This window comes from Monodon monoceros, unplaced genomic scaffold (assembly GCF_005190385.1).
Source record: "Monodon monoceros isolate NGI ecotype Baffin Bay Population unplaced genomic scaffold, NGI_Narwhal_1 Super_Scaffold_21, whole genome shotgun sequence".
Lineage (NCBI taxonomy): Eukaryota > Metazoa > Chordata > Mammalia > Artiodactyla > Monodontidae > Monodon > Monodon monoceros.
Genome location: NW_021703778.1, coordinates 124,085,937 through 124,101,103, shown reverse-complemented (window position 1 = coordinate 124,101,103; position 15,167 = coordinate 124,085,937). Strand labels below are relative to the sequence as shown.

The 15,167-nt window shown below is 36.5% G+C and overlaps 1 protein-coding gene across 2 annotated transcripts in view; it reads right to left on the bottom strand.

The window, feature by feature from the left end:
• The window catches only part of KLHDC1 (kelch domain containing 1), a 46,168-nt gene extending 31,007 nt beyond the window's left edge, over nt 1-15,161 (bottom strand). For both annotated transcript variants that reach the window (XM_029236604.1, XM_029236605.1), the window contains exons 1-4: nt 14,494-15,161; nt 3,235-3,305; nt 2,638-2,755; nt 2,080-2,198 (exon numbers count right to left, since the gene is read on the bottom strand). In XM_029236604.1, the coding sequence (XP_029092437.1) occupies nt 2,080-2,198; nt 2,638-2,755; nt 3,235-3,305; nt 14,494-14,589 (404 nt within the window). In that variant the 5' untranslated portion in view covers nt 14,590-15,161. The remainder of the gene's footprint in view (nt 1-2,079; nt 2,199-2,637; nt 2,756-3,234; nt 3,306-14,493) is intronic.
• Nucleotides 15,162-15,167: the final 6 nt, after the last annotated feature.

Below are 15,167 nucleotides of genomic sequence, written 5' to 3'. Positions count from 1 at the left end.
TTGCCTGCAAATTCTTGGCAAGGCTGTGGACAAAGAGGCACTCCATTACTGACAACACAAAACAGCACAACTTTATTGGAGAAAAAGCTGGCAAAATCCAATGTTATGGATTGAATTGTGTCCCCCACAAAATTCATATATAGAAGTCCTAATCCCCTGTATTTAGAATGTGACATTATTGGCTACTCAAAGCAGAGTACTAATGGTTATCAATTTGTAGGGTCAGAGAAAGCAACAGCAGCATAATCATAGTTGGTTTCTATTTAAATCTGATTAATCCACAATTCAAAGGTTTAAGATTTTCCTTTCCAAATTCTCATATTCTAGAGAGTATTTTGATCTATGTACCTTTTCATGACCAAGATAATCTTATTCCTTACGCTGTGGAATTCTGATATGCTTTTTGAGAATTATAAAATATTTTGTCAAATTTTAATGTCTGCCTTTTGTATTCAAAATATAAATGTGTATTATTTAAACTGATTGTTTTTTAAAACTTAACACCCTCCATCTTAATTATTATAAGTGCCCCCTGCAGTTTAAAGAGATTTTTTAAAATAAACTGAATATTGAATAAAGCAGAGTAGGAATTACTGCAATTAAGAAGGCAAAACAATTATATTTTCTAGAAATAAAAACATAAGAATAATAAAAGAAGAATGTGACCTTATTTAGAGACAGGGTCCTTATAGAGGCAATCAAGTTAAAATGAAGTCATGAGCGTAGGTCCTAATCCAATATGACTGGTATTCTTACAAAAAGGGGAAATTTGGAGACAGACAAGCACACAGAGAGAATGCTATGTGACTATGAAGGCAGAGATCAGAGTGTTGCTTCAACACACCAAAGGTTGCCAACAAATCACCAGAAGCTGGGGACAGGCATAAAACAGATTCTTTCTCAAAACCAAGAGAATGAACCAACCCTGCTGACACCTTGATCTCAGACTTCTAGCCTCCAGAACTATGAGACAATACATTTCTGTTGTTTAAATTATTCAGTTTATAGAAATCTGTTACAGCAACCCTAGCAAAATAAACATTTATCACAATTACAAATGTACTACCCTTTGACCAGAAATCAAATTCTGGAATTTTATCCAACAAATAGATCTGCAATCATATGTATATATACACAAAGATATTCATTTAATCTAAGTGTTGTGCCATCTATATGGGAAAGGTTAAATAAACTTGGTATATCCACACAGGAGAATACTATGCAGCTGTACAAACAAAAACAAAATCAAGCTTTCTAACTAGAGATACAGAAAGATGAAAGTTCCCCATGGTATACTGTTGACTAAAAGAAGTCCAGTGGTTAAGACACCGCACTTCCAATGCAGGGGGTGCGGGTTAGATCCCTGGTCAGGGAACTACAATTCCCATATGCAGTGTGGCATGGCCCCCTCAAAAAAAAAAAAAGGAGGCAGCAGGGTGCAGAATAGTGTATGGAGTAGACCCATATTTGTGTAAGGAGGAGGAAGAGAAGAGCACGTACCTATGTATTTGCTTCTATCTGCATAAAGTCACAGGGATCGCAGTTGTTCCCAAACTTGCCTGCACTTGGAATCACCTGAGGAGCTTAAAAAAATCATACCCCCAGTGATTGCAATTTGATTAGTTCTGGGGTATCACCTGGGCTTCAGAGCTTTTAAAAGATCCCCAGATTATTTCTATGGCAGACAAGTTTGAGAACCACTGCTATAAAAATACAAAAGATATTAATAAAAGTAGCTAATTGTGCATGTAGAGGGTGGGAACAGGATGGAAGGGGACAGGAGTGGGAGCCAGACTTTTCATTGTATCCTTTTCAATATGTTTTTGAACCATGTAACTGTATTAACGATTCAGAAAATTTAAAAAGTAACGAATTTTTAAAAACCAAACAGCTGCTTCCACCATGTTTACTCTTATGACCTGGCTCTTATCCAGGGTTCAAAACTGCCTTTAACATCAGTGTCAAAACAAGTTTGTAACTATCTTGAAAAAAATTTCAGACTTTCAAGTTTTCTCTATTTTGGTCACAAGCTGTAATCCTTACTTAAGTGCAGTTAATGAGATGGTCTTGCTGCATTACCTGTCTTTATATACCCAGCAGGAAAGTTTATCACGTGGTGTGGGTGGTTGACCTTCAAAGTTGGTGATTTTTTCCCAAACATAGCTTCCATCTCTTGTTCGCAAATTAACAAAATAAAGCTTTTAAAAGAGGAGAACACCATTAGCAGACAGGACATTGGAAAATTATACATATGTCACAGGGATATGTGATCCAAAATTAATAATATTACTTTTTGATTTTTAAAAGGTAAAAATTTGAATTGTAGCGTTAATGAAAATGGGACTATGTTTTAGAAGCAAAAATGATAATATGAAAAATACTGAAATGGATCTTTTCCCATCATGCTCTTGCCCTATGAATATCAACTAAGTACGTAGTTAATTCTGAAGCAGAAAGACATGGCAGAAGAGAGGAGCACGATGCTGCATTTTCACCCTATCTTTAAAACCTTATCATCATAAGCTCAAGCTTTTCTACATATGTCTTCTTTGTAAAATACATTCGTAAACTTGTGAGATGAAGTGACACATTAAACATTACATTTTTCTGCGCTCCTGAATTGAAAAAAGAAATTACTCGATTGCTGTATCCTTTGTCATCATATCCTCCAAAAACGTATAGCTTTCCATTAAGGCAAGCACCGCAACTTCCTGACATGGAGGTAGGGAGTTCTCCTTCCATGAGGTGCATCGTCCTGCAGCAAGAATAACGTGGAATTCCATAACTTTCCAGAAAAGCAAATTAAAATTCCCTTTGAATTCCATGAGTACTTTTTCAATGAAAACTGTCACTGACAATTACAATTAAGATGTAATGGTAGCCAATACTGTAAAAACTGTAAGAAGATCCATGGTAAAGATTTTTCAACCTACTGGGGAAAAAAAAGTTACAAAATCTTCACATGTCACCAGAATTGGGAATTAGTTAGAAGAACAAAGCGAAGTCTTCAGAAATAGCCTTAGTCTTGAGAGGAATAGTAGAGGACAAAGAATGGAGAGAGGAAGCAAGTTGGGGAAAGAAACAGCCAGAGAGAATAAAGCATTGAAAGAAAAGGAAAGGGAGACAATATAATGTTGCAGCACGTTCTAAGTATGGTCTCAGACTCCCTGTGGGCTATGACAGCAGTTATAACAGATATTAAGACTGGACATTCTGCAATTTAAAGTTACTTACCACAACCCACTATCAATCTCATAGGTCCAAATCTCATCATTAGGCAAATATACTTCATTGTCTTCAATAGACTAAAAACACAGAATACATAAAATTATGTTTATTAGTTACAAAGTAACAACTAAATAGTTCCTCAGGATGGGAAAACTGCAATGGAAATAATACAAAACACAAAACCATAAACAGCCTCAAAGATGACTTTTTCAACAGAAATAAAGATAGATCAAAAGCGAAGGGGAGGGGCTTCCGTGGTGGCGCAGTGGTTGAGAGTCCGCCTGCCAATGCAGGGGACACGGGTTCGTGCCCTGGTCTGGGAAGACCCCACATGCCGCGGAGCGGCTGGGCCCGCGTGCCGTGGCCACTGAGCCTGCGCGTCCAGAGCCTGTGCTCCGCAACGGGAGAGGCCACAACAGTAAGAGGCCCGCGTACCGCAAAAAAAAAAGAGAGAAGGGGAGGAGAGACATTTTCTAAGAGAAAGTGGGCAAACAATAAGGGTTAGAATACAAAATAGCAAGTACGTGAGTCTCAAGAGAAGACTCAGGGTAGTTAAACCTTACAAGGAATTTCAAGTAAGAGAAAATAGCAAAACAATAACATTACAGCAGAATACTGAAGAATGTGAAGCCAGGAAGAAAAGGAATATCAAAAAAGGGCAATATACTTTGGGTGAAGGGAAGGAGTTAAGAAAGGAAACTTAAAGTATAATTAAGAGCACTGTATCACATACCTTGATTCACTAAACATATTTTTTGAGTGCCTACTATGTGCAAGCATAGTGTTAGATATTCATTAAATATAGAATCTAAGGATCAAGATAAATTTAGCTAGTCAAAATGACAACTCAGAATCTGAATAATCTCTAAAGAAGCTGATAACATAAACAGAATAGTACATTCTGATATTTATGATGAAAAGAAAAATTAGAATAATAATTTTCTTTATGTTAAGTTTAAAAACTTAGGGGTTAAAACAAATCCTTACATAAATCTATCATGATTACTTAGAATCTATAAAATAACTCAAAAATAGCTAGTTGTAAAAGATGTCAGTTTAAGAATTTCTAAGACTATATGATGCATAAATTATTAACATGCTAAACAGAGTTAGCTAATTTCCTCATTGTTATGTTAGTTAAAATTTTAAAATAGTATCTTGGCTACCAGGCCTCTGTCTGTCTCTCTCTCTCTCTCAAACACACTCTCTGTCTCACACGCACACTCTCTCTCACACACACACACACACAGCAGAAAACCATTATATTAATTCCAAGGAAACTTCCACTCATGTCTGACTGAGGAAACCATATGACATGGCTAAGTAAATAACTGTTAAGAAAGGGAGATTATAATTGCTTGATTCTAAAGTTTAATGGCATCAGGCTCTAGTAGTCTCACGCATATACCATTACAACAGAAATAGTATGAAAATGGATTTTGTTACTATTCTGCTTAAGTCCCTTCAATGCTTCCCTGTTGCTCTCAGGATAGTCTAAAATCCTTATGATTCTGTGCTATATGGTACCTGCTATCCCTCCAAAGTTCTTCTTGCCTTTAGTCATTGTGCTCCAGTCTTCTTTCAGTTTCCTTCTTACTTTCTCAGCAATTTCACTCCTAAATTATCCCTTCTCTTCTACATCATCAAGTTTCCTTCTCTACCAGATCACTCCTATCAATACCTAAACATGCCTTAGTATAACTCATCTTTAAAAAAAAAAAAAAAAAACCCCAACTCTCCCATAACTCTTTCTCTTATTTCTCTGCTCCCTTCACAACAAAATTTCCATACTGAGTTAACTATAGTAGAAGTCTCCATTGCTTCACCTCTCATTATTTCATCAGTCCAGACTAATCAATCCAGACTCATTCCACTAAAACTGCTTTTGTCAAGGTCACCCTAAAAAAAGAGAATTAGTGAACTGATTCATCCAGAAACATAGCCCAGAGAGATGGAATATATAAAAAAGAAGAGACATGGAGGAAGAGAGAGAAGAACTAAGTCTAATCAGAATTACATTAGGATGTAATAGGGAGAATGAGGAAGAGGCAATATTTGAAGAGACAGAACCTAAGAGTTTTGCAAAATTGTTGAAAGTCATCAATCCTGAGATCTAGGAAGTCCTAACAAGTTCCAAGCAGGGTAAATAAACAGAAATCCATACCTAGATACATCATAGTAAAACTGTATATCAGAGAAAAAGATACACTCTTAAAAGCTGCCAGAGAAAAGAAAGATCATCTTCAAATGAATGGCAACTAATGACTGACTTCTCATTAGCAACAACTCAAGAATAAATCATATTAGCCAATGTGCTTAATGAAAGTAACGGTCCACCTAGAATTCTATACTCAGTAAAAATATCTTTTAAGAACCGAGGTAAAATAAAGACATTTTCAAACAAAAATTGAGACAGCTGGCCAATAACAGACCCTCACTTTAAGAAATTCTAATAGATGTTGTACTTCTGGCAAAAGACAAATGATCAAAATTAAACATCTGAAATGCAACAAGCAATAGTGTGACAAGATACTGGTAAAGTGTGTGGGTAGATTTAAACATAAAAAAGGCTAAGCTTTTTCTGATGCCTAATTTAAGGCGGGGGCTGCAGGGAACAGGATAGGACTAACTAGAGAAGAGGGTGCTCAGATTTAAAAGCTTGTGAAGTATTTGAACCCTGTGGAAAGAAGTAAAATTATTAACTTGGAACTTTGTGAAGCATTCGTGCTGAAATAGAGTATCTACTAGATGACTAGAAATAAATCACCTAATTTCTATACAAGCAAAGAGAAAAAAATGGAAAGATAACAAAAAACTCAAAACATTTTCAAAATGACAAAGTTAAAGAAGGAGGAGGAGGAGAAATGAAGGGGGGCAAATATAAAACACATCTGATGAAAAAAGTGTATCAGAATTACTTTCAGTAGAAATAGGCTAAACTCTCTAGATATGTCAGACTAGATAAAAATAACATCCAGCTATTTTCAGGTTATAAGACGTATCTAAAATATAAAGATACACCAAGTTTCCATCAGAAGATATGCCATGCAAATACTAACCAAAAGAAAACTAGTGTAGCCATATTAACACCAGCAAAATAGATTTTAAGGCAGATAACATTACTACAGATAGAGAAGCATTACAAAATTATAAAATGTTCTATTAACCAGAAAGCTATAACAATTCTGAATTCATATACACCCAAAAAAGTAGCCTAAAGATATATATATAAAGTAAAATCTGACAGGATCATAAGGGGAAACAAACAGATCTACAGTTAGAGTGGGAGTTTTTAATTTTAATACCTGTTACAGTAATTGATAGAACAGGAAGTAAAATAATAAAAAAAAGGATACAGGAGATTTGAACACAATTAGCAAGATTAATAAAATGCACACATATAATACATTCCCGTGAAGTGTTTGTGTATATATATACATATACATGCACGTATATGCACATATATAATTAGAATATATATTCTTAATGAGAACAAAGAGTATATTTATGAAAACTGATTACCTGCTAGTCCTTAAAGCAAGCCTCAACATATTCCAAAGGACTGGTATTAGATAAGTAGAGACCACACTCTCTGAATATTAACACAATTAAGTTAGACATTAATAACAGAAAGGTAACTATAAAAATAGCATATTGTTAGAAATTTAAATTATTTTCCTAAACAACTTGTGGGTCAAATAATAAATAATCATGGAAAGTATAAAATATTAGAACTAAAATGACAAAATACTGCTTATCAAAACTTGAGGAATACAGCTAAAGAGGTACTTAGAAGAAAACGTATAGCTTTATATACTTACATTAAAGAATTAAAAAGTCTCAAAAAGAATGAGTTGAGCATCCAATGTCAGAAATTCAAGAAATAACAGCATAATAAACCCATAGAAAGTAGGAAGAAATAAGAAGGAGCAGATATTAATGAAAAAATTAAAAACACAACAGAGAGGTTCAAGTAGACCAAAAATTGGTGTTTCTGAAGGCTGATAAACCTGTGGCAAGACTATTCAAGGTGGGTGGCGGGGAGGAAAGGAAGGCACCACTTGACAATTCTAGGAATGAAAAAGGGGCCATATCTATAGCTACTACAGAGAATAAATAGTATTATGAACAACTTGAGTTTATGCCAATGAATTTTAAAATCTAAATGAAATGGATAGACTCCTGGGGCTGGAGGTGGGAGTGAGGAAACTTGACTCAAGAAAAAATGGAAAATGTGAATAATCCCAGAGCTTTAAATAGATTGAATCAGAGATTTAAAACCTCCTCCACAAAGTACCAAACCCAGATGGCTTTAAAGATGAGTTCTTACAAACACTCAAAGAACAAGTAATTCAATCTTCAAAAAAATCTATTCCAGAATATAAAAGAAGGAACACTACCCAAACCACTTTTGAACATAGATGTAAAATTGCTAAAAAAGTAATTAGTAAATAGGATCCAGTGATGTATAAAAAGGGTAATATATTACACTAACTTGTACTTAATCCAAGGAATGGAACATTGGTTTAATATTACAAATATTACTTATTTTTTGTATAAGTCATCATATTAAGAGATCAAAGAAGAAAAAACAGTTATCTCAGTATGATGCAAAAAAATCACTCTTGAAAACTCAACATTCATAAATTGAAAATCGGGTAAAAGGGCATGTCATTAATTTGAAAAAGGCCATCTACAAACAAACAAACAAGCAAAACCCTAAAGCAATCATCAAACTTAATGGTTAATAGTTGAAAACAATCACTCTGAGATTAGGACCAAGAAAAATTGGCTTCTATTTAACACTGTACTTCAGGTCCACCAGTGTAGTAAAGAAAAGGAGATAAAAAGGAATAAAGATTGGGATGCAAGAAACAAAACTGTCATCATCTGTAGATTACATGACTCTATATAGAAAATAAAAATATAATTAACAGATGAATTTTGAAAATTAATATAAGAAAGCTTGCCAGAATCAAAAATATTCAAGTCAACTGCGTTTCAAAACACCAGCAACAATCAAGAAATTTAATTTTTTTCAAGAAATTTAGTTTTTAAAAAACAATAAAAAATACAAAGAAGCCAAGAATAAACCCAACAAAAGATATACAAGATCCCTATGAAGATACTATAAAACTCTATTGAAAGACGTCAAAAAGTCCGGCATAGAGAGACATACTATACACCTGGATTTGGAGTCTCAATTTCATAACATGTTTACCACCCTCAAATGATCTAAGACTGAGCACAGTAACATAAAATCTCAATATGGTACTTCATTTGACAATCTGATTCTAAAGTTTATACAAATGAGGAAGCACTGTGGAAAACAATTTAGCAGTTCTAAAAGTTGAATGTAGACTAACCATTTGACCCAGGAATTCCACTCCTAGGTACCCAAAAGAATAAAAAATAGGGGCTCAGATACTTGTATGCCAATATTCATATCAGGACTATTCACAATACACAAAAGGTGGCAACAACCCAAGTGTCCCAACAACAGATGAACGGATAAACAAAATGTGGTATATGCATACAGTGTAATCGTATTCACCATAATAAGGAAGGAAGTTCTGATACATACTGCAACACAGCGAACCTTGAAAATATTATGCTAAATAAAATAAGCTAGACTCAAAAAGACAAATATTGTATGATTCCATTTATATGAAATATCTAGGAAAATGCAAATACATAAAGACAGAATGATTAGAATTTAGCAGGGACTGGGGTAAGGAAGGAGGGAGAGTTTCTGTTTGGAGTAATGAAGAGTTTTGGAACTAGATAGTGGTAACACCGCACGACATTGTGAATGTAATTAATGCCACCGAACTGTACAGTCACCTGGTTAAAATGGCAAATTAAATGTTTTATATATTTTACTATTATTGAAAAATAGTAAAGAAAATTCATACAAAAGAACAAAAGGCCCTAAATAACCAAACTATTCCTGAAGAACAAGAACAAGATAGGGTGGGGATGGGGCTTTTACCACCCAACATTTAGACTTCTAGTAAAGCCACTGTAATTTAGATACTGAGGTTCTGTCACAAGAATAAATAAACAGACAAACTGCACAGAATAAAGGACTTAGAAACAGACCACACATACATGGAAACTTGATGTGTAACAGACTGAGTTTGCATGTTAGTAGGGAAAGAGGGGACTATTTAATATATGACACAAGAACAACTGGTTATCCATACTGAAAATATAATGAAATTGGATCCCTACCTTAAACCAACCAAATAAAAAATTCAGATTTAAGAAAAAAAGATTTAAACATGGAAGGCAAAACCAAAAATCATTTAGAAGACAATACAGGAGACTTTATGATCTCCATAATGGGAAAGATTTCTTAAGATGCAGAAAGCACAAAGTGTTAAGGAAAAGACTGAAATTACATTAAAATTAAAAACTTCTGTTGAACAAAGGATAATCATCAAGAAAGTGCAAAGATAAGCTACAAACTAAGAAGGCATATTCAACTCATACAACTATATAATTAAAGTATTCCTATAAATCAGTAAAAGACAACTCAATAGACAAATGAGCAAAAGACAGGAACCAGCATTTTTACAGAAGAGAAAACACAAATAGTTCATAAGGCTATGAAAATACATCCCACTGTAATCATGGAAAGTAAACAAAAACCACAATGAAATATCATGTCACACTCACTGGATTGGCAAAAACTTTAAGGCCAGATGGCATCAAATGTTGTCAAGGATGTGGAGCAAGGAGGGGGCTGGTGGTAGTGTAGACTGATACAAATATTTTGGCAACACTGACATTCCCAAGTAAATGTGGATATGTGTGCACCAGGCAACCCAGCATTCCATTCCTTGGTATATGCCCTAGGGAGTGTACATGTCCTGCTGCGTGTATAACAGGAGATATGTTACCAAGAATGCTCAATGTAGCATTGCTTACAACCCAAAAAAACCCTGAAGCGTTCAAATATTCATCCATAGTGGAATAGATATGGAAATTGCCGTAAATTCACACAATAGAATATCATACAGGACACACATCAGATGAATGCATCCAGGGATGATTTTCAAAATATTTAATAACTGGGCAGCACAGAAACTAACCAAACAGAATAAACACCAAGTAAACACAGGTACAGCCATGCAAGTGCACACCAGCTGAATACAAGTAATGTGTGAATCTAAAAAACATCATGTTAACTAAAAGAATTAAGTCATGAAAGAAAACACATGCTCTGATTCAAAAACCAAATAATATATTGTTTAGAGAGAGATGCATGTGTGATAAAACTATAAAGAAAATAGTGATTAATTAGAAATCAAGATAGTGGTACCCTGTGAGGGTGGGAGGAAAAATATAATCAGTGAAGGATAAACAGGAGGCTTCTAAGGTACTGATTCTAGCTGATTTTTTAATCTGGAAGTTAAACATGACAGTTATTTTACATACTCTTTTGTACATACGTTTCAAATTTTTAAATTAAAGAATAAAACTTTAAGAAAGTAATATTAGGTAGCTCACGGAATCATCAGGGAAGCTGGAGAACCAGCCTCTGATCTATGTAGAGAGGGGCAAGGCCTGAAACCCTTCCAGAGAACCAGTCTGATGCACGAACTGCCCCAGCCACTGGTGAGCATCACACTGCAGCTTGTAGCACTGCCTTTTGCCAGGGACCTTATCTTCCTACAACTTCTACTGCTCGCTAAGAATCCTCTTCAGGTCCTGACTTTTACAGGTTTATTCCTGAGCCCAAATCTAGCACACATACATCTAACAAACAGCATCCAAGTTACTTGCTCACAACCTAGCTGCAAGGGAAGCTGAAAAATACCTGGCACTCAGGTTCTTTTATATGGGGCACCTACCATGAGCTATGCCCAATTCTGGACATTGGAGACACAATAGGGAACAAAACCCCCTTCTTTATAGAATATACATTCTATGAAGGTAGGTAGGAGGTACTCAGACAACTAAAATAAATACGCCAACAAGACTCGCTTAGTGGGGAACACTACAAGAGGAAGGGGGTTCAAATGCTGGGCATCTAAAAAGAATAAATGTCTTCCACATAATATGGATGGTCTGTGTCACCATCTATGAATATATAAAGTGAACTATTAAGTTAAAGAAATACACACTTAAGGATCTGAATACACATTGCTAAATTTCTCTTCAGAAAAGGTTACCAGTGCATGAGTAATTCATTTCCCCATGCTCTTCTCAAAAATTCTTTTTAATATTTGCAAATTGGAAAAGAAAAAATTCATTATTTTCAGCTGGGTTTCTTTGATTCATATTCTATTTTTATTTCTTCTTTTGTAAACTGCTGTGCATATCCATTGCTCATTTTTCAAGGGAAATATTCATTTTTAATTTTACAGGACCTTTGTCTATCATAAATGTTGCAAATACCTCCCCCAGTTTGTCATTTGCCTTCTTACTTTATGGTGTTTAAAAAGTACAGATTTTAATTTTTTAAAACTTTGATCTTGACTGCTCTAAGATGATTAAACAATTTTCACTTACATTAAAAAAATTTTTGGTCTACCAATCCTTTTCCCTTATAGTTTTTTCCCAATTCAGTTTTTCTTTTCCCAACTCAAGATTTTACAAGAGTCACATATTTTCTTTGGTATCATATAGCTTAACTTCTCTACATCTGTCAACCCTAAAACTCCACTATCATTTTCCTCCAGCTGTCCCAGGACCATTTATTGAATAAGCAATTGTTTTTCCAGGATCGAAATGCTACCTTTTATATACAAAATACTCTTATATGCTTGGCTGTTTATGTTATTTCTTCTCCACTCCATCATGCTTTCTCAGCGTGCATCAGGACCACTGATTTAAAAGTATCATAATATGTTTTAATATCTGGTAGTATAAACCTTCATTCTTTTCAGACATTTTCTAAATTGATTCTTCTTCCCTTTAAGTCCTATTCAAAACAGAAATATATAGTTAAACAGATTCAGCTGCTAGCTTCTATAAGGAAAAGTTTAGGGCAAAATGTATTAATATCAATTGTGTTAGGGAAATAAAACTGTTCATACGATTAAACAGTAAAGAAAGCATATCATCTGTAAGGATGCTAAAACCCTGTGCTTCTCCTCCAAAATTTGGAAAAAACTACTCACAACTTTTAAATGCTCCTAGTTGCAATACTAAAGTTTGTATGAATTTCAGTAATGTGGAAAGGATATGGAAGAACTAGGAGCAAGAGAATATTCTGGCACCAATTAGAATTTACTACTTACTTTTTCAGCTTTGCTGCTCTTACCTCTAGAGGTAGGGCTGTTTTCAGATACAAAGTCCTTTAGAAAATGCTCAACGATAGGGTAATAAGTAATTTAGACAGATATATGTTAGCCATTCAAGTTTTAGGATATACATTTGTCAATTTTAACACACATTGTGTTAATGAGGAGGAAAACTTGCTTGGAACATACAATCTGGAATCATCTGACCATTATTCTTAACTGCTGACTACTGGATTACCTCCAGATTCCAGGGTCTTTTCGCTGTTCAGAAGGATCTGAATAAAACAATTGTGGGAAGGATTCTATTTTTTCTCACGATATGCCATGTCTTCTTTTCTGCCTCCTACTCTCCCTTTCCTTCCGCTTATGCCTTAGACATATTTTAAGCGCTGACAATCCCTGGAATTTAAAAAGTAGTAGACTTGATCTAAATCTGTGTGGTACTTTCCAGGGTGGCTCATACAGCTTTACTCATTGGATCAATCAGTAGTAGGAAGTATTTGTATTCACTGACTGCCACCTGAAGACCTGAAATCTTATCAATTACACAATTTTCAAGATTAAAATGAGATATAAAAAATTCAGACATTTCAGTTATGGGCTCAACAGAAATCTATACTGTCACAAGATATAAGATATTACAGATTACTATTTTAAGTGAGATTTTTTTTCATTTAACTTTTACAATATTAAGAACCAATATAGCAGACGAAGTTTGACACCTGTACATCTTCAAGTGGCAGAGCTCAAAAACAATCAAAATATTTCTTCTGCAAAAACCATCATTATATATAGACTACTTTTTCATCAAGAACAAATGGTGGAAATATTAGACCTTAAGAGAGCACAGTCACCTAATTTATGTTTATCATAGAAAAAATAGCCTTTGGAAATCCAATACACCTATGTTGGAATCTGCTGCCCTTGAGGTCAAACGGTCATTCAAATTATTTACTCTTACTGATTCATCTTCCTTATTTTTAAAATGGGGACATTACTTACCTTACAAGATACGGTAAGGATTATACAAGATTAGGGATATGAGATTTCCTAGCACATGCCACGTATAGTAGGCACTCAAATGTGAGTTCTGATTTTCTCATCCTGATACTGAATCAAATTAAAAATAAACACACAAACAAAACAACAACAAAAACCAACTTGGATCTGAGAATCATTTAACATATACAGTATGTTCTTTATTTCAGTGAGCGATTCAGTCATGTTACATCTGTCACATAATAGCATCGAGTCAGTCAGAAAAATGTAGGTTCTACATCCAGTAGAACTCCAGATGGCTCGCTTTTCTTTTTTTTTAATCTGTAAACTAAAGGGGTTGTTTCCCATCTTTAGAATCCTTGATTCTATTATCCTACGATTATAGAGACAAAACAAATACACATATTCAAACCTCCACTGTAGTGAGAATTTTAAAGCATAATACTCCTAAGTATATTGTTGCTAATACAAGTCTGTTTTGAGACTCGAAAAAATTTCGTAATTACCCCTTGGTAAAGGAATGCCACTAAAAATTACTTAGAAACACTTAAATGTTTCAGTGATTTCGATATTTCGGATCGCGCCGCGGGCATAAGTAAATATTTACAATATAATATAGCACGGCATCCTCGGTGGGCTTTTTTGAGTCTGCGCAAGCAGTTAAAAATTATCATCAATCGCGCAGTAACCGACTGAGTGCTGGGTAAGCCGGGTTATCGGCCAGCTGCGAGGACCGGGGGAACTGGAGAGTGGGAAGAGCCCCGGACTGGGGTTTGAAGGCTAGTTTCCTAGTGGAAGCAACGGCGGCGCGGCGTCAAGCCCTGGCGCGGCGGGAGAGCGGCCGATGGCTGAGGGCCGGGCGGGGCGCGGGGGGCACCGGGCGCGCCGGCCTGGTCCGCGGACCGGCCCCCGCGTAGGGGCCGGGTGTGGGCGGGTGCTCGGCGGCCACTCTGGCCGAGAAGCCGGGCGGGCTCCCGGCGCGAGTCCGCCCCGTCCCGCCTCTTCCCCTTACCACGTAGCCCCCCCACACGTAGAGGAAGTTTCCGTCCACCACTGCGCAGTGGCCGCTGCGCTCCTCGGCCACGCAGAACAGCTGGGAGTCCGCCATCCGCGCCGTCGCTGGGTCCAGCCGCTCTGCGCGATGCAGCCCCCTGCCCACGGAGAGGCCTTTCCTCCCGCCCGGCTCCTCCACGCACGAACGGAACGCGTCGAGGGTCGAGATTGGTGGGAAGGCGGCACGAGTGCGGCTGCGCCGTGCCGAAGCCCGCCCGGGAAGCCGAGCCTGGGGCGGCGTCGCCAGTTAGGGATGCTTGAGGTCTGAGTGGGCAGGGAGGTGCCTTGGCTTCTCCGCAACCCTGCCACCCGCTGATTTCGTGTCACTTGCGATTGTGTTGTGTGGGCGGAACAACCTGTGTACCTTATCCAGTGGCTCAGTGGATGGACTTCTGGTCCATGGGCTTGATGCTGCTGTGACTTAAATCAATATGTTAATACATTAATGCTTTGTGAGGGTTTGCCTTTTCCATTCAACCTCTAGCAGAGATAGTTATCCAGAGAGAGAGAGAGAGAGAGGACTTTAAATATATATGTATATATACATGTATATACATGTAGAGAAATAACTGAGGACATGGAAGGAGACGTGACCCATGAGTCCCCCCGGCAAGCTGGGTGCGTGCGAAAAAG